This window comes from Camelina sativa, chromosome 14, assembly GCF_000633955.1.
Source record: "Camelina sativa cultivar DH55 chromosome 14, Cs, whole genome shotgun sequence".
In the NCBI taxonomy this organism is placed as follows: Eukaryota; Viridiplantae; Streptophyta; class Magnoliopsida; order Brassicales; family Brassicaceae; genus Camelina; species Camelina sativa.
Genome location: NC_025698.1, coordinates 22,822,131 through 22,847,701, shown reverse-complemented (window position 1 = coordinate 22,847,701; position 25,571 = coordinate 22,822,131). Strand labels below are relative to the sequence as shown.

General features: G+C 40.7%; 1 protein-coding gene and 2 pseudogenes across 2 annotated transcripts; 2 read left to right on the top strand and 1 right to left on the bottom strand.

Moving 5' to 3' along the window:
* Window positions 399-3,782, top strand: LOC104742214. 2 transcript variants are annotated; one of them, XM_010463183.2, is made up of 7 exons: window positions 399-800; window positions 1,146-1,251; window positions 1,473-1,562; window positions 1,678-2,319; window positions 2,550-2,877; window positions 3,013-3,094; window positions 3,258-3,782. In XM_010463183.2, the coding sequence occupies exons 1-7, from the start codon at window positions 603-605 to the stop codon at window positions 3,462-3,464; spliced, it is 1,653 nt and encodes a 550-aa protein (XP_010461485.1). In that variant the 5' UTR covers window positions 399-602; the 3' UTR covers window positions 3,465-3,782. The 2 variants fall into 2 exon arrangements, with proteins under 2 accessions (XP_010461485.1, XP_010461486.1); XM_010463184.2 differs by having other exon boundaries at window positions 401-800; window positions 1,476-1,562.
* The window catches only part of LOC109128715, a 52,841-nt pseudogene continuing 31,174 nt past the window's right edge, over window positions 3,905-25,571 (bottom strand).
* On the top strand, window positions 16,463-18,945 carry LOC104743893 (annotated as a pseudogene).

The window sequence follows — 25,571 nt, the reverse complement described above, 5'->3', positions numbered from 1 at the left end:
AAAAACAATTTATTGCATACTCATGTAACAGATGTATAAATTATTCAATAAATTCGTTATTACATAAGTAGTTCGTAAAAATAATAGCAAGAAGGTGTAACATTCAAAGCTAAACTCCACCTATTCTACCATTTTATCATAAAAAAAGTTTTCCATCATTACTCATTAGTATGATGAATTGATGATCATGATCACCCTCCTTAATTAATGGAAAGTCTCATGTTAAAACAAAATAAAGAAAAAAACAAAAACAAAACACACCAATCGCAACACTTAAAATTCATTAAAATTCGTATCTACCACGCCTCAAAAGGTTGCTCTTTTAAATAACAGTAAAAACATTTTTTTTTTAAAAAGCAAAAATGTTAAAAAAAATTCATCTCTCTCTCTCTCTCTCTCTCTCTCTATCTTTCTCTCTCAACAGTCTTTCACACAAGTCAAAGTCACACATTGTTTCCCTGCAGAGTGTCTCTGAGTCACCACCACCAAAAAAACCAGATTACTCACAAAACCTCTTTCTCTCTCTTCTCTCTTCTCAATAGCTCGAGCTCACAAAAAAAAAAAAAAACGTTAGAGATTTAGCTTCTTCACGAAGATTTCAAATGCCGTCGGAGTCATCGTACAAAGTCCACCGTCCGGCGAAACCCGGAGGATCTCGACGAGACTCAAGCCCCGACTCTATAATCTTCACACCGGAATCTAATCTCAGTCTCTTCTCCTCCGCTTCCGTCAGCGTCGATCGTTGCTCTTCCACCTCCGACGCTCACGACCGTGACTCTCTCGTCTCCGGTCCTTCTCTGGTACTCCCCCTCCATCCACATTGTTTCACTTCATGAATCTGAGAGTTTCACTATCACATTTATGAATACGCGTGTGTGTGTTTGACTTAGTCAAAATCATGCAAAATTTGTAATTCGATTTCACTGTTCATCGTTCAATGACGCTAGGGAAAAAAAAAACAGATTTGTTGTTTCGATTTGCACTGGATTTTAGAGATGATGATCACATGCAACAGAGCTATATAGATTTAAGTTAGTGAATAAGCTTCGTTCGTTAAACATGATTCTGATCTTGGACTTGGAATGTATTTTTGTTTATTTTGAATTTGAATGTAACTTTTATTTGCAATTATTTGAGATGAACAGGAGCGAGATCAGAGGGTAAGTTCGAGCTGTAAAGATCTAGATCTAGACAAGCGTGGAACAGGGTGGAAGAATAGTCGTAACTCTAGAAAATCAAATAAAGTGAAAGGTAAGCTACTACTACTACTAGTACTGATGTATGTAGTGTTACTGCTAGTGATTGAATTGGATTATAAAGTTGTCAAGAAAAGAGAGAGACATGCGACAAAAATAGTCTAAAAGATATCAATTATGCTTTTGGAAATTTGAAAAAAAAATATATATATCATGTTTTTCTGTTTCTCTTACTTTTTACTTTGTTGTTTCTTTGTTTTCTACTGAAAATAAAAGCAGCTTGGAAAGAGGAGTTTGAGGTTAAAAAAGATGATGAAAGCCAGAATCTTGATTCAGCTAGGAGTTCTTTCTCTGTAGCTCTTAGAGGTCAGTTTACTTTTTACATCATAACAAAAGGAAAAAAAAAAAAAAGGTTATACTTTAGCAGTCATTACTTGAAGAGAAACAGGTTGTTTAATTTAGTAATTTCAACTCTTTGTAGAATGCCAGGAACGAAGATCCAGATGTGAAGCGCTGGCGAAAAAGCTAGACTACCAAAGGACTGCTTCATTGGATCTTAGTAATGTAATCTCTTCGTCTCCAAGAGTGGTAAATGTTAAGAGAACTTCAGTTTCAACTAATAAATCCAGTGTGTTTCCTAGTCCCGGAACTCCGACTTATCTGCAAAGTATGCAAAAGGGTTGGAGCTCAGAGCGAGTGCCTTTACGCTCAAACGGGGGAAGAAGTCCGCCCAATGCTGGTTTTTTACCTTTATATAGTGGTAAAACAATTCCTTCTAAGTGGGAAGATGCAGAGAGATGGATAGTTAGTCCTCTTACTAAGGAAGGAGCTGCCCGAACTTCATTTGGAGCATCACATGAAAGGCGACCTAAAGCCAAAAGTGGTCCATTAGGACCTCCAGGATTTGCATATTATTCATTGTATTCCCCTGCGGTTCCTATGGTTCATGGTGGAAACATGGGCTGCTTAACGGCAAGTTCTCCATTTTCAGCTGGTGTGTTGCCAGAAACTGTCTCTTCTAGGGGTTCTACTGCATCAGCCTTTCCTCAACGAATCGATCCTTGCATGGCTAGATCGATTAGCATTCATGGCTGCTCTGAAGTACTTGCACCCTCATCCCAAGGTATAATACTGTTCAACTCTCTGTAACTCAGTTTTATAAACTACATTTGAGTTTTGATATTATTATCCAACTCTCCATAAATTTTATTGTGTTAAAATTAGAGTGGACAAAAAAGGACTCATGCATCAAACATTATAATCTGCTCTACTAATCGTTAAAATATCACGACCTGGAAATTTTGAAATTCTTGTTTGGTAAACTACTTACGGATTTGCTACCAATATGTCCAGATGGCATCCATGAAAGTATAAAGGATGCAGCTACTGATGCTCAAGCTGTCTCAAGAAGGGATATGGCGACCCAGATGAGTCCCGAGGGAAGCATCCGCTTGTCACCTGAGAGACAGTGTTCATTCTCTCCCTCCTCTCCATCAGCACGACCTGTTTCGGAACTACTGAATGGTCATTCCAACCAAGCAGAAGTCAAGGACTTACAGGTTGATGAGAAGGTAACCGTAACTCGCTGGTCCAAGACGCACAGAGGTCTATACCATGGAAATAGCTCAAAAATGCGAGACCACTTAAATGGCAAAGCTAGGGATCCTCAAGGTCTGACATGGTATGTTCTTAGATTATAGGGTTGACACATTAGTCAAACGCTCTTTGGTTCTGAAGAATCTTATAAGCAACAGGAATGCTAGTTTTCAAATGAATTAGACTTGGAATTCTGATTGAATGTTTCCTATTTCTGTAGTGTGAAGACCGCGGAAGCCAGCATCATATCTTGGGAAAATTTGCAGAAAGCTAAAGCCGAGGCCGCAATAAGAAAGCTAGAGGTTAAATCCCCTCTCATCCTGTTTCTGTAGCATTATTATTTTTTATCTGAAGCACAAAAACTGAGGCTAAGCATACAATTGCATTTGATATCAACACCTTTAAGTAACTGCTTTAGTATGTTTTACTCCTAGTGTAATCTAATGTCAGAAATATTTTTCTCAGATGAAATTGGAAAAGAAAAGATCGTCGTCAATGGAAAAAATAATGAGAAAAGTGAAATCAGCAGAGAAGAAAGCAGAGGAGATGAGGAGGTCGGTGTTAGACAATAAAGCAACAACCACATCACATGGTAAGGCTTCATCTTTTAAAAGAAGTGGGAAGAAGAAAATGGCTTCCCTAAGTGGTTGCTTCACCTGTCATGCATTCTAGTTGCCCTTTTTCGAAGAAAATACGGTAAATGGAGACTCTTCACTCATGCGTATGCGTAATATTTGGTGTTCTTATTCCTACTTTGTAATAATATACTTTTGATCGTAAGTAGCTGTTAATTGTTTCCAATACATGCGCTTAGTACATTTGTATGTTAGTTCCTAGCTGAGAGTTAAAATCCGAGGGATGAGTTCACCCCTTTCCACCTTTGTTTGGTCCCTTGGAGCCTGGAGGTGTTTAGAGGTGATTTGATCCCTTGATAGGACAAGATTTCTTTACTTACCTTACCGATCACATATGCATTATTCTGTTGATTATGTTCTTACCTTTTAAGTACAGTTCCTACAAAACATTTCATTAATTTATGTCATATTGTATGGTTCACATTATGACCAATTCTTTTTGGTACAGTCCAAATAATGTGTTTGCGACCAACCCAATCAGACGAGATTATCATAAGCATATAAACCATTCTGTTAAATTCATCATGTATAGAAAGAATCACAATCATACAACAATTTACTAATAAAATTTACGATGGAACCTGAAATACAATAATTCAAGACATATCAAACAATGAAAGTATAGAAGTACAAGAACAAATATGAAAACCTCGGCACTCAAAAAAAAAGGGCTCTACGCAACGACGATCACATACACAGCAAACTGGTCGATTGTTACCACTGTTGCGAGTAATTAACAACGAATCTCGTCCCCTTGGAATGGACATGGGCCTCATGAAGAGTTGTTTTCCTAATAAACAACTAATATGCACCGTAATATTCATGACATGTATAGAACCACTCGTTTGCATCTAATTTTGGTTCACAAATTTCGCACCAGTGTTGACCACTTGTCGTAACTTCTTCCCTGCAGCAAAGAGTAAGTGGATGTCGGTCGTGTTGGTAGTGTGTCACACTTGGTAAAGTAGCACATTTTAGGTCCAAATATGACTTGCATTCCATACACTCTAGGGAATAAGGTGAATGTAGAAACTGAGTTTCACACAATGAATTTGTTTGAAGGGGAAACAAATTCAATAAAGCTTTCTCTCTAAGAAATCAGATCAAAGTTAACAAGCAAAGAGAATTGAAATCTCTTGAGGAAGAAGTTAGGGTTTCCGCTCAAGAACAATGAAGAATTAGGGTTTTTTATTAATTTCGAGATGATATTACAAGGAAGGGGTATCTCCCTCTTTATATGCTTTCATAGATCATGATTTATGTCCACTTTCCTAATTGATTGAACTGTGATTAGGAAAGTTCCTTCTTTTCCTCAGGTCGGTCTGGAGGCGATTTGGGTAGTCAGCTACTCGATTTTGGACTGGGCCTATCTGTCTTCTTCGGCCTTTGTTCAAAGGCCGAGTTTAATCTCAAAATGAATTCCCGGTTAGGCAACCAGCTTTCTTATAGGTTTAGATCGGTATGTCGGGGGTGCCAATTCCCGCACCAATAGTGAACACTGACAAGACTTACACCCCATGCATTCACCGTGGGTAAGATTGAAGAAGAGCTCATGTGGATGGCTTACATGGATAATAGGATCGGGAAGGGAGGCACACCTGGTGTCTAATTCGAACTTGCATTCTCCTTGGCTGCATTTGTATACGAAACCGTAACCTATTTGGTCACAACCATGACATTTGAACAGTCATGGAGATGTTCTATATGGAGATGCTCGAATCTTTCGTCAATCACGTATGCTAATGGCTTTGGAGGAATTGGATGGAGGATAAGGTGTGTCTGTGTAGCGGATGGTCTTTTTTACGAGGAAGTGATGCACATGCTTTGTGGAGAAGGAATTGGCACTGTATACAATTGTAGAAACTCTCATATATTAATATTGGGAGGATGATGCCCGACAGAACATGTTTTCATCCCATACGTCGTTACGGTGGAGTGTTAGATAATGCTTATGACTGAAATGGTGTATGGTCTTTTCATCGATCCTCACGAATGGCTCAACGTTTTTATCTGGTTCTTCAGGCAATTCTTGGAGATCTTTGCCGTCCCACACATGGCCTTCCACTCCACATTTGGAATGGACAGCATAGCGGCATCCCTTTTGGCAGGAAAATTTTCCATAGGTAACATCAATGGTATGACAACAGAATCCGCAAGATAATTCACCTGAAGGAAAGGAGGAAGAGAGAGCTAAGCGGTGTGGGTCAGGGGCGGATCCACGGCTACCAAGGTGGTGGCAGCTGCCACCAGTACAAAAAATTATATATGAGTTTGTATTGATTTTTTTATAAATGTAAAAAAATTGCCCCCGCCATCAAATGTAAAATTTACTTTTGCCTCAATGGTCCAACCATTTTTTGTTTAAACCTTTTAGAAGGCCAAAGCCCACATGATTAATAAATTATTAATAAATAAAAGCCTAATTTGTAAACTAAAACTAATTAGCTTTACAAATTAAAAATCCTAAACTAGTTCCTAATCCTTCACCCCCTCTAGTGTTAACCAATAAAAACATGACATGTAAGACTAAATTTTAACCAAATATTGAATTAAAACAAAAATCAAAAATAAACAAAAAAGTCAATATGTGTTTGCCATGTCGTTAACGTCGTTGATGTCAATAGACGTCTCCCACCTTTTCTTTATGAAAAATTTTAGGGGTGAACTTCTTTTATTCATCCCCTCTTAACTAACCAATTAAAATATAACAAAATGTCATGTCATATCATATTAATAAAATATATCAAAAATGAAATGAAAAGACAAAACAAATTAAAGAAACAAATTATGTAGATTTTTAATAAGGAAATTATGTCGGTTTGAGTTTATATAAGAATGGTTAGAGTGTAGATTTTACAATTAAACAAAATTATATGTCGTTTTGGATTTACAAAAGAGTGATTGAGATTTAGATTTTACAATTAAACAAAATTATATGTTAGTTTAGGTTTACGAAATAGTGGTTAGGGTTTAGATTTTATAATTAAACGAAATTATATGTCGGTTTGGGTTTACAAAAGAGTGGTTAGGGTTTAGATTTTACATTCAAACAAATTTATATATCGGTTTAGGTTTATAAAAGAGTGATTAAGGTTTAGATTTTACAATTAAAAAAAAAATATGGTTTAGGTTTATAAAAGAGTGGTTAGGGTTTAGATTACACAATTAAACAAAATTATGTTGTTTTGGGTTTATAAAAAAGTAATTTGGATTTAGATATTATAATTAAAAACTATAATATAATATTTAGAATTAATAACTTTAAAATTGAATGAAATACAGATTTTATTTCTTTAATTAATAAATTATTTTCTTAATTAAGAGGGAGTGAATAAGAGAGGTTCACCCCTAAAGGTGAATCCAAGAATTGTCCATTTATTTATTAACCCTCCCAATCTTTAATAGTTTTAATTTTTGTTTATTTAACTTTTTAAGAAAGCTATGATGCGAAACGGAAGGTTTAAAACCATTTGTTTTGTTCAACGAGTAATATGCAAATATATTTGTTTTTGATGCAGAAAAACACAGTAGTTAATGATTAAGAATTTATATTATATCTATTAATTTTGACTTGCTTCTTTCTTGTCAGTGTAAACATGTATGCCTAACCTAAAAACATGTGAACTTAGAAGAAAATAAGAAGAAATAAAAAAATGAAATCAATCTAGAATAAAATAATACTACTGATGTACTTTTGTAAACATATGATTCCATAAAAAAAAGAAAAATAATCTAGATTTAATATTTTGTGCTACGAATATGATTATGGAAAAAATAAAAAAGTAATAAATAAAAGTAATAACAGAGCATTACGACGAACCACCATAATTTTTTTCATATTCCTACAAAATATAAAACTTCAAATTAATAAAAAAAATAAAAAATAACTCAAATAGAAATAGTAAGAATGAAATGTTTACCTTGAACACTTGTGAGATAAAAGACTCATTATGTAAGGTCGCACTGGTGGTAGTAACAGATAATTGGGTATATGGAGTAAAAGTAGAGTCCTATAGCATTTATCACTTTATTAAAAAATTAATATACACACACATATATATATATATATATATATATATATATATATTAATTCACATGTTAATAAAAATTAAACATAAACTAAGAAGAAAAATGTACCTGAAATGATAATTTTTATTTGCTGTAGCATTATTTGATGATTTTGATGTACGCTGATTTTTTTTTTCAAGAACATTCAAAAATTGACCATGGGGTCCAACTTTTTTGTTCTTTGGTCGTCCAACAGAAGCTTTTCATTTTATTCCATGTGCATTGAGAACTTCCTTGTCTTTTTATTCCACGTGCATTGAGAACTTCTTCTTCTTCTGAGCTTTGGGGCATCCATGCATTAGCTTTCACAAGTTCTTTTTTCTTTTTCTCCAATTTTCTAAGCAATTGAATGGCATGTTCATTTGCACACAATGTCAACTCTATATGATCAGCAGCAACAAATGCAATCTCACGGAAAGTACGACATATATGGCTGTATCGCCTTCCAATTGATTGCGTCACTGTTTCATTAGGTGTCTCTAGATGATAACAAGATAAACTTCGTGTTTTTTCCTCTTTGCTCCAACGAGGTAGAATGTAGCTAGATGGAATTCTTCTAACATTTTTCTTGTCCAACACTTTCAATTCATGACGGCATAAGATCCCAGCAAAAGAAAATTTCATGCAACCACAATGTATTGTTTCGCTTGTAGAATCATAATTAACCAAATGCTCTCGTGCTACACCACGATAAGATACTTTGTATTCATACACCATCTCAAACTTATTGACCTTGTTGGCAACATAATCACCGATAACTATGTATTATTTCTGGAACAAGTTAAAAACTTCGGGTGTATACACTTCTTGTGCATGTTGCAACATCTCTACAGTAGCACATAAAACCGGCGAGTTATTCATCATATTGAAGTCAGCAATTAATTCCTTATATCGTTGATCCTCCAACACTCTATCATAGTGTTCAAAGAAGCACAACAAGTTATAACTACACTTCAAATATTTTTTCAATATACTATTCATACTTTCACTGCGTTGTATGCTCACCATATCCGGTGTAAAAGTATGACGTCCATAAACCATTGCCCATTTTTCTTTGAGCTCAAACAAATTCTTCAACCATTCATCCTCTGTCAATTTATGCTTCTGGAGCATATCATTCCATGCCAATAACCAGTCTTCTTCTTCCTCATGTTCATTTACACACTTACTGAAGTCCATTGCAAATTGCTCTGCTCCATGAAATACATGACTCAACTTCTTTGCAGCATTTTGATAAATATGCCAAACACATAACCTATGTTTTTTTTCTGGGAAAACCTTCACTATTCCATTCGCCATTGTTGTACATTGGTCAGTCAGAATTGTTTTTGGTTGTTTTCTGGAAATTTCTCCAAGAAAAGTCTCGAAAAGCCACTTGTATGACTCAATAGTTTCATCATATAAGAGAGGAGCACCAAACACTATAGTTTGTTTGTGATGATTAACCCCAACAAATGGATTAAAGGGTCTATCATACTCATTCGTCTTATAAGTTGTGTCAAAGCAAACAACATCTCCAAAAAGACTGTAATCACTTATAGACCGATCATCTGCCCAAAAGATATTAGTGATCATTTCATCTTCATCAAGCTGCATTGAATAAAAAATGATGAATTACCTTCTTTCTTTTTCTGAAAATATTCCAAAACTGCTCCAGCATCTCCCTTTTCTATTTTTGCCATTCGCTTTCGGTATATGTAATTTTGATAGTCTTTCGCCAAAAATCCCAGATTTGCTCGTCCCCCAACTTCTCTGCTCATCATTTCAACAGTTACTTTTGCTGAAATTCCTGACATCTCAGCATCATCAGCATGTTGTTTTTGAGAGATAGATATTGCACGATTGCCCTTCAACAAATGCTTCATAGGTGTCCCCACTAAATCATGGGTATGGTTCTGCTCGAAAGACACAATCTTATATCTTCCGTTCTTCTGAAGGAAGCAAGTCATATGAGCATTACAACCACACCGTGTGATTGGTTTTGAATAAGATTTTACGACCTTAGATTCTTCTTTCCTGATTGACAAAAAAAAAAAAAAAAAAAAGATTCTTCTTTCCTATACCCCTCCTTTGAGCAAACATAAAATTCCCGGAATTCATTAGCTAAACCCAAGTAGTTGAATCTCATTCCTTTCTTCCACCAAATCCATCGTTGTTCCTCTTCCTTTTCGACGATCTCTCTCTCTCTCTCTCTCTCTCTCTCACCCCGATTACAAGAGTCTTCCACCAACTCTAGCAAATCTATAAACCATAAAAGCTCTTCTCAATATGTAATTTCTCTATTTGCTCGGTCTCTCATCATCTTCTTTTTCGTATTTACCATTTTCTTCATCATCTTCGTTGTCTTTGAAGTGATTATTCAAATTCAGAGGTAGTCATATGAGATGGCGAGCTGAGATAGGAACAGGGTTCTGATCCAACTCTTTCATTTGATTATCGAAATAGATCTCATACTCTATTTCTCGGATCGGAATCGTTTACGCATTTTCTGGATCGTGTGCCTACACTGAGTAGCTGACCGGTCAACGCCGGAACAAGATGAGATGGCGACGGTGTTTCTCCTCGAAGTGGCTGAAGATGAGATCATAAATGAAGGTCTCAGATTTGATTATTCACGACAAGCTTTACCTAAGAAATCTAAAATTATGTATTTAATTTTAAAAATAATAAAATTTTGTATTTATAATATTTAATATCAAAAATGCTATCTTTGGAAAAATTAAGAGTGTGTGCTACTTTTGGAAGAAAAACCTAAAGTAGTACTAGCCTAGGGTATTTAAAAGATGGAGACGTCTAGCGACAGCAAACACATATTGACTTTTTTTTTGTTTATTTTTGATTTTTGTTTTAATTCAATATTTGGTTTAAATTTAGTCTTACATGTCATGTTTTTATTGGTTAACACTAGAGGGGGTGAAGGATTAGGTTCACTCCTAGGGGTGAACCTAAGCATCTTTTTTTTTTGTCGTCTCTCTTTCACCTCCTAGCGTTTTTTTTTTCAACAAAAGGAAATCAACTCAAATGAGCCAATTTGTGGGGAAATTGTTTACAAACAAAATATGATGCGGAAAGAGACGCGCTCGACGTGCCAAAGAATCCGCGCAAACATTAGCATTTCTTGAAACCTGAACCAAAGTAAAAGAAGAAAACTCCTCCCTGTCAATCTTGATATCGTCTAGGTATGTTATGAAGGCGGGCCAATCTTGAGGCGAAGACACCATCTTCACCAAATCGGAGCAGTCCGTAATAAAAACCACCTCCCGGAAATCATGTCCAACCATGCATCACATCACCCAGATGAAAGCTTCCACTTCTGCATGTAACAGAGACAGACAATGCCGGTAATTGGTTGCGCCGTGAATCGGGGGAGATCCTTGTGAGGAAGTACAAACCCATACTGCACTTGCGAAAACATCAGTCCCTTTCCAAGATTCATCCACAAAGCACCGATGTCCAAAAAAACCGACGGAAGGGGAGCATTGTAGCCCTGAGCCCGAGAAGGCCTAACACTAGGGGAAGAGGGAAGGTCGTCCGAGTCTTCCTCCACCTGTGCCTGATGCCAAGTCTGCGCTTCACCTATCGCCACCCGGACAACCTCATTAGGTCGTTCGACCTGGTTTTCAAAAACCCGAGCATTTTGTGGCTTCCAGATATACCACATTATCCAAGGAAAAGCTGCAATCTGTGAACCCGGATTTGTTGATTCCAAAAAATGATCCATATTAGCATACATAGACTCTGTAGGGAAAAGCTGCGGCCCTACCGAAACATGAGCTAAAGCCCAAGTCTGACGAGCCGGTGGAGACAAGAAAATGGCATGATTTATATTCTCCACATCTGCCCCACACCTTACACAGTCTACATCACAATCTATCCCTCGTCGCCTCAAATTAGCCGATACCGAAATACAGTCCGTCAAAACTTGCCACATAAAATGCTGTAATTTTGGGAGACACGGCACCTGCCAAACCTTAGCCAGAAGAGAAGTAATCTCTGGGCCACCCCAAAAGCCTGGAACGTATTCGGAATCCCCAAACACGCCGCCTCATACCCTGATTTAATCGTATATTTTCCATGTTTAGTAAAATGCCAACCGAAGTAATCTCTTTTCGAACAATTACTTAAAGGCAAGGCTTATATCATAGCTGCGTCCATGGGGTCAAAATGCTCAAAGAGCAAATCCCGTTGCCAAGTGTTCGTTTGGCGATTGATCAAATGAGTCAATCGAAGATCTGGATCCTGAAAAAGACCATTACTTTAAGCTGGTCTCGGGAATTGAGCTGGAATCCAGGGATCCTGCATATTGAAATGGAGTCCCCAGAGCCGACCCTTTTAATAAGCCCTTTATTTACCAGAGATCTCGCTGAAACAATGCTTCTCCACCCATAAGAAGGAGAGTATGACCGTATTTGTTCCATAGGGTTTGAATTTCGGTAATACCTACTTTTAAAAACCCTAGCAAACAGTGAGTCCGGATATTCCATCAACCTCCATAACTGCTTAGCCAACAAAGCCGTGTTGAAATCATCAACACTCCTAAAACCCAAGCCACCCAATTGCTTGCTACAACAAAGTTTCTCCCAAGCTAGCCAATGCATACCACCAGACTGGCCATTAGATCTCCACCAATAATTCGCCACAACACTTGTTAGTTTGGATGTTATTGTTTTCGGTAAACGAAAACAAGACATCACAAAAGTCGGTACAGCGGTCGCCACCGACTTGATCATCACCTTCTTCCCTCCTTTTCACAACAGCTTTGCTGACCAGCCAGTTGTCCGATTCTGCAACCGATCCCTAACGAAAGAGAAAACCTGCGTTTTGGACCCCCCCTAAACTTTCTAGAAGACCTAAATACGACCCAATGCCACCCAAATTGGTTATCCCGAATACTCCCTGCACCTCCGCCTTAGCCAACTCGTTGACCTTATGACCGAACTGAATTGAAGATTTCTCAAAATTTATTTGCTGTCCCGAAGCCGCCTTGTACTGCTTTAAAATATCTAACACAACGCCACATTGGTCCCTATCAACCTTGCAGAAAAAAAGACTGTCATCCGCAAACAACAAATGTATGATTGGCGGACACTTATTTGCCACTTTGATACCCGTAATCCTCTTTTCTTCCTCCGCCCTCCGAATATTGGCAATCAGAACCTCCGTACATAAGATAAAAATGTAAGGAGAAAGCGGATCACCCTGTCTTAGACCCCTCTCTGAGACTATCAATCCATTAGGTTGTCCATTGAGAAGGACTCTGTACTCAACTGAAGAGACACAGAACATTAGCCACGAAATCTATTTATCCGCAAAACCCATCTTCTGTGATAGAGCCTCGACAAAACCCCATTCCACTCTATCATACGACTTACTCATATCCGTCTTTATGGCCATAAATTTTCCTTTACACGAGTTATTAGTGCGCAAACCATGAAACATCTCCTGAGAAATGAGGATATTATCCAATATCAAACATCCTGGAACTAAGCTGATTGCGTCTTTGAGATTAGACCAGGTAACAACAGCTTAAGTTGTTGACATAAAACCTTGGAAAGAACCTTATACCCTACATTACACAAACTAATCGGGCGCAACTCTGCCATCCGCGTCGGTTTTGCCACCTTGGGGATGAGACATATATGCGTCCGATTTAAACCCTTATCAAAGACACCCTCGTCGAAAAACTGATTAACCATTGAGACTAGATCCCCCTTAACAATCTTCCATGCCTTCTGGAAAAACAAAGCTGTCATTCCATCTGGACCAGGGGCTTTGTCCGGGTGCATCATGAATACTGCCTTCTTTACCTCCGCCTTCGTGGCAGGGGCCATTAATCGTGAGTTATCCATGTCTGTGATGAAAGTTTTAACCTCCTTTAACACATCCTCGAAGTTATCCGGAGAAATCGTAGCAAACAATTCCTCAAAATACGACACTGCCGTAGCACATATTTCTTGATCCTCACTGGACCAAACACCCTGTTTATCAAACAGACCCACAATCCGGTTCCGGGCCCGACGTTGCTTAGTTTGTGTGCCTGAAAATACTTAGTATTCTTATCTCCCAACCTCATCCAGCGATTCCTACTCTTCTGGTACCAATGTATCTCTTCGTCACGACAGGCTTCGCGTAAGCGGATGTTGAGATCATAAATGACCTCCGGACCCGTGCTATCATCAGCCTAGGCCACCTCCAATTGACGCTTAAGATCCTCAATTAAAACCCCCCGTAAGGAGCCTGCTGTTTCCGCCACCGAGATATCGCTCGTCTACAATTAACAATTTTGTCCACAAACCCATTTGAGCCCGGATCCTGTCCTCCCAGCCAACCAGAGGAGATCATATCCATTAATCCCTCCTTCCCCACCCACCGGCGGTCAAACATGAAACCCATACGTCCCCGCGGCCTCTTCGCACCTAAACTAGCCACTAAAGGCGCATGATCCGAGGCGATCATCGGTAAATATTCCGTAACCGTATCCGGAAATAGGTCATGCCAATCCACATTACCTAAAGCCCTGTCCAGACGACAGCAAATAGGTTTCTTATCCCGCCAGCCTCGCTAAGACAAGCAATTCCCAAAATAGGGAAATTCCACAAATCCACAATCCTTTCTCATGCCATTGAAAGAGAGAAAAGAAGAGGCATGTCGGAGTTTTCCACCGCGTTTCTCATGATTTCCTGTTAATTCGTTCAAATCCCCAATAACAAACCAAGCAGTTGAGCGAGTGGTACTAATACATAACAAGCGCTCCCAAACCAAATCCCTTTTTTTGTGGGACTGGATCACCATATACAAAAGTTAAATGGATAATATGACCCCTATAGAACGCTTCTACATCAATTAACCGGTTAGACTCTTGCAAAATTGAAACATCAAAATCATCTTTATTATAAAATAATGCCAAACCACCACTAGAACCAAAAGGTTCCACTGTTTTTAAATTATTATAGCCAAAATGGCCTACTAATTTTTCCATGAAAAAGAGAGATTGTTTTGTTTCCATAAGAAATAAAAAATCTGGCCTATTTTTATTCCAAAGATCCTTTAGATTCTCTATAGTAGCCTTATTACCAAGACCCTGACAATTCCAACTCAACACATTCATGTAATAAATTTAGGTTTTGGTGGCTTAGCACCACCTAATCCTCCCTTGACCCCTTCCTGGGCCTTTTGGCCGACACAATTCTCACCACCACCACCCGGTCCCTGAGAGGGACGCTTCCGCGGAGAAAGCAACATCTGAGCATTCCTTTTCTTCGTGCTGACTCCCCTAAGCATCGTTCCCTTTCCTCGTCGTGTCCTCTGCCCAGTAAATGGCTTGTAAGGTCCCTCCATCAACGCCTCCATAACTGTATTCTCCTGAACCTCACCAGCATCCCCCATTGAACCATCCACAAATTTTCCCTCCTCCACTACACCACCCTTAGCAACTATAGTGGAAGAGTGATATGATAATGGAAAGCAATGACAATGATCAAGTGGAAGCTGAGCTTGTTCATGAGGATGCTATGCTTGTATCAGTTGGACCAATGACAAGAGCAAGGACCAAACAGCTTGCTGGAGCTGTTCAGTTGATATTTGAGGACCTTTGGAGCAAAGAGAACATGTGAAATTGTATTTGGGGATGATATCTATCAAGTCCAGGCCACTTTGAGCCTAATACAAGCCCAAGAAAGCCCAGAATAATCACTTTATTTTGTGGTTAAAGAAGAGTGACGAAAATAAGAGATACATGCATCAAAAGTCACTTTGGAAACATGCACCAAGAGTTGGGTCTTCATTCAACTTAGTATCTTTAATGTTTTTAGTTTCATGAATAATCAATACTTGGCTTTGTGACCAAGTTTTCTATCCCTATATAAACACATGTAATCTCACTTGAGAAAATCATTCAATCAAGAAATCTTTTATCTTTTATTGAGAGTGGTAAACTCCTTTGTTCCTTTGGAACTTGTTCTTTCTCCTTGGTGGGTTACATCAAAGAGTTCTCCTTGGTGGGTTACATAAAAGAGTTTTCGGTATATAAATTGATTCCGCCATACTTGACGTTGCCATTCATTAGCTGAGGATTGAAGAGTCGTTATAAGAGAGTCTAGGGCACAAGGATTTTCGGGATTCATCTCACGCCTTGTCATCTGTCTCCGCGAAGATTCTATCTAAAGTTCCACTGCCTTGCTTTGTTGGTTTGTTTTAAGAGAGTTTGGGGCATAAGGATTTTCGAGTTTATCTCACGCCTTATCATCCAGCTTCGCGAGCCATCGGAGTTCTAGGATTATCAGTCTACCTACCTTAGAGTGTCGATTCCTTGGGAGAATCACATCAAAGAGGGCACTATGGGAACCACCGGTAAACTCCCATCTTGAAATAAATCCTTCTTGACCACTTTCTGCACTGTGCCCTGAACAAAACTCGTACCCTGCACCACCTGGGATTTGACATCCTCCGGAACCGAAGCTAGCGTATTGGCTGGCCGTTTACGTACCTGACTCCTCTCATCCCCTTGTCTCCCCCGATGCTCCTGTGAATTCCTCGAAGAAGAAGACCCCTTGTGACGAGAAGTATTGCCCGGGAAGAACTCTGCCCGAGACTTTGCGCCTCCATACATGGAGCCCTTGTGTCCCCCCTTGTTGAAACCAGATCCCCGTCGTGATTCCACCATGACTGCGCCCTTATAACTCATGATCTGACCCTGGTCCTGATCAACCTTAGACCCCAATCGATCGCTACCGTCTGACAAACGCTTAGTCATGGGACAAACAACCTTATCGTGACACAAACTGGAACAGACCTTACACCAACCATACATCCGCTCATAATGGAGCTTAACAATTGTCACTTCCCCATTATAGAACTCAATATCAGTCTCAAAGAAGAGAGGCTTGAGACCATCAATAGTTACCTTCACCCTCCCCCTATCAATATCGAACTCCTCAACAATCCCCATTGCCGATCCAGTGTCTCGAAATGTTGGCACAACCCAAAACTGGATAGTATGCAGTTAGGAAGAGTTAGTATGATTTCAAGGCTTCAATGTCTATTATCAAGTATTTTAGGTTTCAAGAAGGTTTTACAGGTTTTATAGCAAAAAGGACCAAAAGACAAGGAAAATACCTTTTAGGAAAGATTTAGAGCTTTATAAAACTCTTGTTTCGACGTACTTGGTGTCTATGGAAAGCTGAGAGAGTAATCTTTCTCCTCGAAGTAAAATAAAGTCAATCCATTCATTCTGCAGGAATTTAGGCCCGATTTACCCAGACGTGTTATAAACCGACGTAAGGAGAACCATCAAGCCAATGGACTTTTATTGAAGGCCTGACCAGCGACCACCACGGCGGCCCAGTCCAAGTCTTCACCACGTTCTAGAACATTCCTACGCTGCCCCTTGTCCTGTACTCAAGAAGAAAAAACGTTTCTACCCGTACAAAACCCTAAACCTAGACAAAACCTTATAAATACTCTTCTAAGCTCTAGGGTTTAGAGTGTGCACATTTTGGAGCAGCCAAGAGATCACGACTAGAGGAGCAGCCGACGACCAGACTCTTCTCTCTCTTCTCTCGTTCCTCTCTTTCAAGCTTCGAGATCCACCAACTCTTTCTATTCTATTTGCTTTGTTCTTTGTTTCTTAAGGAAGAAGATCCTTACAACTTTGTTTGACAACCATTGAAGTAATATCTAAATCTCTTTTCTCTATTTATTCTTTTATGTTTATGAGTTTATTAAACCTTGCTTTGATGATTCCCTTAAACATGCTAGAGTAGTTTTCTAGTTGGGTTTAAAGAGATAATCAAAAGGGGAGATGATCTTAGTTTAGGTGGCAATTTTTAGGGTTTGTTAGATTTATATCTTATTTATTCTATACTTTAATTCTAAGTCTTTGCTTAATGCTTTAAGTTAGCCTCATGAACTAACTATGATCTAAAGTATGTGTGCTTTGCCAAAAGCTTGCATTTGTGCTTGACCTAGCTTAGATGTGTGAGGAGTCATAGGAAGCACATACCCCTTACCTATGAAATTTCATGGATTAGAATCGAACCTATTTTAAATGCTTTGATCTATGCATCGTTGCCTGCGACAGTTGAGTAACAGAGTGTAGAGATCTTAGACGTTTAGCTTGTAAAGTATAAGTTAACGGTTCATTCGTGTTTCGTAGTCCGAGTTTTAGATAAACAAACTAACCCTAAACTTTCCTAGATAGATAGATCATTGAACCCCTTCGATTTCCTTTGATGCCCAACGCTTGTTTTATTATTTTTATTTGCTTTTATTTACGTTTATTGCTTACTACGACCGTGACAACCAAAACCCCATTTTATTGAGTCCTATCCTTATATCTCTTCCGACGGATTCTCTAAACAACAACTCTCTCTCTGTGGGATTGATCCTTAAATACTACTACCGATTAGCTGTGCACTTTCAGCCGTTGTGTGGTCTTTTAAGGTAAAATATTTTGAAGTGAAAAACCACACACATCACTAAAGAAAGGTGGGAATGATGCATTTGTGAAAGAAGGGTTTTGTACTTGGAATAAGCCTGACAAGTTAGACACTCATATCGGTAAATCATCCAATAGTTCTCATTGTTGTGCTGCTGAAAAATGTGATAACTTGATGAAGCAAGGTCAGTCTATCGTGCATGCCTTGTTTAAGCAAGACGATGTGGTGAAGAAGGAGTATCACATTCGTTTAAATGCTTCAACTGATGTTTTCAGATATTTCTTGCGACAAAGATTGTCTTTTCGTGGTCACGATGAGTCAGAAGAATCTGCCAATAGAGTAAATTTCTTGCAACTCGTGAAATAAACAGGAGAACAAAATGATGTTATAAGTAAGGTTATTTTGAATAATGCTCCAAAAAATAACCAGATGATTTTTCCAAAGATTCAAAAAGAGATCGTGAATTCTTTTGCAGAAGAAGTAGTGAAGTCAATTATTGAAGAAATTGATTATGGTGTGTTTGGTTTGTTAGTTGATGAGTCTACAGATATATCTCACAAAGAACAAATGGCTATTGTATTCCGATTTGTTGATAAGAGCGGAGCAGTGAAAGAAAGGTTTATTGGACTTGTTCATATAAAAGAAACGTCATCTGCATCTTCGAAGTCTGCTATTGATAATTTGTTTGCTAAATATGGGTTGAGCTTGAAAAGGCTGCGAGGGCAAGGCTATGATGGAGCAAGCAACATGAAGGGGGAATTTAATGGCTTGAGAGCATTGGTTGTTAGAGAAAACAGTGTTGCTTATTATGTTCATTGCTTTGCTTATCAACTCCAGTTGGTGGTTGTTGCAATCGTAAAAAAACACTTTGAGGTTGGTAATTTTTTTGATATGATTTCAACATTATTGAATGTGGTTGGAGCTTCTTACAAAAGACAAGATATGATTCAAGAAAATTATCGAAGAAAAGTGCAGGAAGGAATTAGTAGAGGTGAGATTAACACTGGTACATGATTGAATTAAGAAATTTCGCTTCAAAGACCTGGAATTACTCGATGGGGTTCTCATCAGAAAACATTGGAACGATTAGTTAAGTTGTTTTCTACAATCATTGAGGTTCTTGAGTATATCCAAAATGAAGGCGTTGAAGACTCCAAAAAAGGTCAAGCATATGGTCTTCTCAAGTACTTTCACACTTTTGATTGTGTGTTCTATATGCAACTAATGCTACTTATTTTGGGATTGATTGAGAATTTGTCAATGGCTTTGCAAAGGAAAGATCAAGATATTTTGAATGCCATGTCATGGTGGAATCTACTAAGGGAGAATTGCAGAAGCTTAGGGATGATGGATGGGATTCACTTATGAATAAAGCTTCATCTTTTTGCGAGAAACATAATGGTGAAATGCTTGTCATGGAAGATGTCTTTGTTGATCCAAGGAAACCAAGAAGGAGAACCAATATAACCAACTTGCATCATTATAAGGTTAACAGCTTCTACACTATTCTAGACTTATAGCTTCAAGAGTTCAATGATCATTTTACGGAGGTAAAAACTGATCTACTTATATGTATGGTTCTTTAAGTCCTCTTGATTCATTTTGCGAGTTTGCCAAGGAAAAATTGGTGAAGTTGGTTAAGTTTTATCCAAATGACTTTAGTTATGGGGAGACTTTGTGTCTTGAGTAGCATCTTGATATCTACATTGACAATGTTCGCAGAGATGAACGATTTAAAAACTTGAAAAGTCTTGGAGATCTTTCTTGTTTGATGGTAAAAACCCAAAAGCATCTTGCACATCCTTTGGTTTACAAGCTTTTGAAGTTAGTCTTAACTTTACTAGTTGCAACAGCAAGTGTTGAGAGATGTTTCTTGGCAATGAAATTGGTGAAGACGGCTACACACAATAGAATTGGCGACGAGTTTCTAAGTGATTGTCTTGTTTGCTATATTGAAAAAGAGTTACTTGAATCTGTCACAAATGAAAAAGTTATAGAAAGGTTTCAAATGTTGAATGAGCATAGGGTCGTTTTGTAAGATGTTTGCGAGTTTTCATATGACAATTTTCTATGTTATTTAATATATTAATATTTATGTTTTTGTTATATATTTTCCCCATCGAATAAATTTTCTAGATCCGCCACTAGTGTGGGTGACGAGTGATCTTAACGAAACGGGGTAAGTAGATACATGTCCTGTGGACCATGTAGCTACAAGGGAGACAAGTGTAGACGAGATCATGGTTGTTCCTGAGAGACATGCCACAAGCATCACAGGGAGAATGGATTCGTCTAGGAAAAAGGGTGAGGATATTGATGGAACATGGGACGAAGGCCAGGACCAGGACGTGTACCAAGACAGAACTGGACAGGAAGACGCGGCCGCGGCCGCAACCAGATCGAGACGACCATCAACCCATGCACCAAATTTGATGCCCGAAGCAACCACAAGGAGCCGAACAGCAGCTAGGGCCGCCAAAAATAAGTGTCTCATCTTTGTCCAAGCGTTCGTCCGAGAACAAGAGGAGTTCGAGCATGGAGCCATTCAAGCCGCCGGACAGCTGACTGAGGTTCCTTTCTTGGTCTTCACCATTACACAGGGGTGAAGACCTCCAAGTCATTAGGGGAAATAGTACTCTTTTTCCTACCTTGGGTTTGTCCCACTGGGTTTACCAAGGAGGTTTTAACGAGGCTATAAACCCTAGTGCATGGTCATGACCGTGGACCACTCTCGGCCACGTGGCCATTCTATCTTTCGCTTATTTTCCTTTGTGACCATTGTCTTTTAAATTTGTTTCCTGGACGCTGCGTTTTATTTTAACCCACATGTTTAGGGTTTAGAGTTCCCTTGTAATGGCCAGCCTATTTAAAGGGCCTAGACTCCATAATGTAAAGGTTTGACTGGTAATAAAGAAAATCAAAGGTGTTCCTTTATCTCTCGTTTTCAGCGATTGAAACGAAACCCTAGAAGCTTCACGAACCGGGTTCGTAACCTTCTAGTTAGCCATATCACAAGGAGATCCATCCCTTGTGTGTCGCTACATCAATCCACCTTCTATTGTCACCGAACCGAGAGACTAACGAGTCGAGCATCTCCTCGTGAACCTCTTCCATCTCTACCCTCACCAATCCAAGAGCCTAACGAGTCGAGCATCTCCTCGTGAATCTCTTCCATTCGTTCCCATCGCCCTTACTGAAACGACCGACGTTCCGTACCGCTGGTTCCAGTTCCGTCCGTACGCTCGTGGGTCACGACCGTAGTCTGGGGTTACATCAGTTGGTATCAGAGCCGAAAGTTCCTCGCAAGGTTGTATCTTTCCTCTCTTTACGCTTCTAGTTACCTATTTCGAGTTTTAAGTCTTAGCGTTAAGAGTTTGTTCTTGCTGGGTTCGTTAGTTTTCTTGCGTCTTCTTGTTTTCGCTAGTCTAGAACTTTAAAGTTGTTTCCTTTGCGCTTGGTTTTTGTTTGTGGTGGCCTAAAAACCACGTGTGGTGTTGTTAGTCTTAGCGCGTGGAGTCAGTCGTTTGTTTTGGTCATAGGTTGTTGTCTTGTAGTGCTTTTGCTTTTTTCTTTTCATCCCAATTATTAGCCGTCCAAAGAGGCTGTGCTGTGTTGATTTTATCGAGCAGAGAACCCACACGTTTAAATCTTGCCGTGTAGGATTCGTCCAAACAGCCACGCGTCACGAATCGTCCGACGAGGGCACTCGCCGCCGACCATTGTTACCGTACGTGGGAGGGTCTCTTAACTACCGTCACACCTCTCTCCGACCGCTGCTGGTACCACTTCTCCAACCAGCCCGTACGGAGACCACCGCCCGACCAGTACCTCGATACCGTCTGTACAACCGCAATCTGTATAACCACCGTCCGCACCATGGCTGAGCAACAACAGCCGGGAGAACCCCTTCCTCCACCCAAAATCGGAGCTGTGTTAGCTGAGATACGTGCTCAAATGACCCAACTTGGGGAACGAATCCAAAGAATCGAGACGGGTCAGCGCCAACAAGCGGTTTGAGCACCGCAAGCTCCGAACCGGCAACAACGCCATGACCCAGATCCAGGAGGAACATCCGATGTGGACGAACAGCCGTACCGGAGAAGACATCGCCACATAGAGGACGATCGACTCGACGACCGATTTTATAACCCGGTGGACACAGGGCACAAGCTTCCCGCCCCAACGTTCGCTGGAAAGGTAGACCCGGAAGCGTACCTAGATTGGGAAGGAAGGATGGACCACATCTTTGCATGTTACAACTATCCCGAGATCAAGAAAATTGCCCTCCCCGCAGCTCAGTTTAGGGACCACGCTCTTACATGGTAGGATCAGAGTGAAGCTGACCGAAGGAGAAATGGAGAGCGAGCCTTACCACACTGGGGGGTCATGAAGAACGAGATGAGGCGCCGATATGTGCCACCACTGTACCACCGAGATCTTCAGCGAAGGTTCCGAAAGCTCTCTCAAGGAGCCAAAAGCGTAGAAAACTACTACAACGAATTCGAACATCTCCGCAACCGATTGGAAGTTGATAATACTGAAGAAGGCATAATGGCCCAGTTTCTAGACGGCCTTCAAGATCATATAGCAAGAAAGGTGGAGCGCTTGACGTACAACTCGTTCGAGGAACTCTTACATCTTGCGATGCAAGTCGCGCAACAGATCAAGAAGAAGATCAACAGTACCAACCGTGCTCGCGTTCAAGGAACGCCCAGTTGGTCACCTAGTTCGTCTCCAACGGCCAGAGGACATCGCGGCCAGGACAAGGCCAAGGCCATTTCCATTGACTCGCGGTTCAAATCGAGGGAACCATCCAGGGAAGCACGCAATGAACCAAAGCCGCATCAGACCGAAGGAAGAAGCCGAGATATCGTATGCTACAAATGTCAAGGTCGAGGGCACTATGGCCGAGAATGTCCTAACCCACGTACCATGACCATTACCGCATCCGAAGAAATTGAGTCCGTGAATGGTGATGACCAAGACGAGCAGGACGACGAATTGGAAATTGAAGAAGTTGTGGCCGAGCCGAACGAGGGAGAATTACTCATGATCTGACGGGTCCTCAACACCAGCCAATCACCGGACGATACGCATTAGCGAGACAACATTTTCCATACGCGTTGCACCATAAGTCGGAAGGTTTGTGGCTTGATCATCAATTGTGGGTCTTTCACTAATGTTGCAAGCTCTTACATGGTAAAGAAACTGTCTATTAACACCACAAACCACCCGAAACCCTATAAACTCAAATGGTTAAATGATAAAACCGTGATTTCGTTCAGTGTGGGCCCTTATAAAGACCAAGTCTTATGTGATGTGGTGCAAATGCAAGCTAGCCACCTCCTTTTGGGGCGTCCATGGCAGTTTGACAAAAGGACCTCTCACTGCGGCCACACCAACCGATATTTTTTTGTGCATGAAAACAAGCGTATTTGTTTAAAACCTTTGAGTCCTACACAAGTCTGTGAAATGCAAACGAAGTTGTGTAAGGATCCGGACGTTAAAATGAACTTTTTGATCAATGCTAGTGTTGTTCGGAGATCACTTAGTGACTCCACTTGTCAAGTGTTCCTAATGGTGTTTAAAGATGTTGTGAGTGCAGAACATGAACAGGACGCCGTCCCGGCCGAAATCAAGTCACTCCTACAGCGGTATCAGGATGTCTTTCCGGAAGAACTACCACACGGCCTACCACCATTGCGTAGCATTGAACACCAGATCGATCTCCTACCTGTTGGATATGGGCTGCGCCCAATATGCCACACGGCCCAACAAGACTTGTTAATTGTGATTTCGGCCCGACAAAATTGAGAGAAAGTACATTAACACTCCGCAGATGACAATCTCGGGATTTCGCGCAGAAACCCTAGAGTGCCCTAACTCTACACTCAGCTATAAATAGTTCAAGACATTTATTGGAAAGATGATCCTGACCCGCGGACAATACCTACAGAGCAATACTTTGCATCAAAAACTGTTATTGTCTTTCGTATAATTCATTCCTATTTTCAGTTCGTCACTTTAAGCTTGCTAGTTCGCTTGTGAACTAACAAGCTCTATCCCGACTTGTTTTAAGTGACGATCTCACGTTTTCCCCGATTAATAAAAGAACTTGCTTGCTCTTTCCCACAAAATCTTTATTTGTTTAAGTTGTGCAATCCCGGTACAAACAATTGGCGCCCACCGTGGGGCAAGAGTAAAGCGCTTCTTTTGACGAATCAAGACCGACGATCCTCACTTCCTCGAAGTTTCAAGACTCATGAAGAACCCCAGCGAAAACCTCAATGAAGTAACAGAGCAGCCAACGGAACAGCGATGGGGGCGAATGAGAACACGGACAGTTCCCCCACTGAGCTCCCTGCCGAACTTCTTGGAGAGCCCAACCGAAGGCTCCCTGCCGAGCCCAACCGAAGGCTCACTGCCGAGCACAATCTTTCCACCAGCGCCCGACGCGCCCTCTGAACCTCTCGTAGCTGCACACGCTGAAGCCGGACCTGCCGCAGACCAGCTGGTCACCAACACTGCCACTCTCTCACCTCCACCTCCCGCGACGACAACAGTCGAGGGCGCTACTCCGAACAACACAACCTCTACACCAGCGCCCGATACGCCATCAGAACCTCTTGTTGCCACACATGCCCAGCATCTCCAAACCATGGCTCTAGTTTTCACTGATGGTGCCACCCTCTCAGATCCCTTGCTTGCTGGACACAAAAACAACTTCGACGATCTAATGTAGACTATCATCGACAGTTTCGTTAGCCAGGACAGGCGAACAGCCGAGCAACTTGACACACTCAAAAAAGCTTACCTTAATCAAATCAACTGACTCCAACAATAGAGGAACAAGCACCAAGACACCATCGACTTTGGGAGCGCTCAGAGTGCCCATTATACCTCCAATAACAGCCATGGGTGATGTAGTAGGCCTCTCGTTAGCCAAAGAAAGATCCATGAAACCACCACTTTTCACCAAACTCAAGAATGTCGTCAAAATCACGATCGTCGGTCAAACCCTTGATGCTGAAACCAAAACTCCACTCTTCCCTAATATCAATATCGATACCGTCGAAAGCATCACCGTGAGAAGTGCCGACCTCATGAGAGTTGTCGCCAAGCTCGCGACAACCAGAGCCGACATCACCGCTCAGCTCCACATCCTCTCGATCGGTCTCCAAGCTAGCCGCATCCAGATCGGCAGATTCTCGGTTGCTCCGCCCTCCGATTAACAAAGCATCACCATGGGCAGCCTCGTAAGAGATACCGATCTCACGAAACGTACCAATCTCACGAGAGGTGCCGATCTCACGATGACCAAAACCAGCGTTCATGCCTTCACTCTCGAGCTCACCATCCCTTTGCCTATCTCACCTCCTGGTCGCAAAGCCGACCTTTACCTCGCTCCCAACCAAGCGAGAATCACACTCATTATACCGACTTCCCCTCTCGCTCCTATGAGCCATCTCCACCCAACGAACCTCGAGACCAACCTCGAGAGCGGTCGCTGCCCAAGCTGTGATTGGGGACGACCTCATGATGGTCATCCTCGCCAAACTCAACCTCTCGATCTTGTTCCAAGGAATATCCGCGTGCAGCCCACGCCGATCCCCGTTGTAGAGTTTTCTCCACCCTCGTGG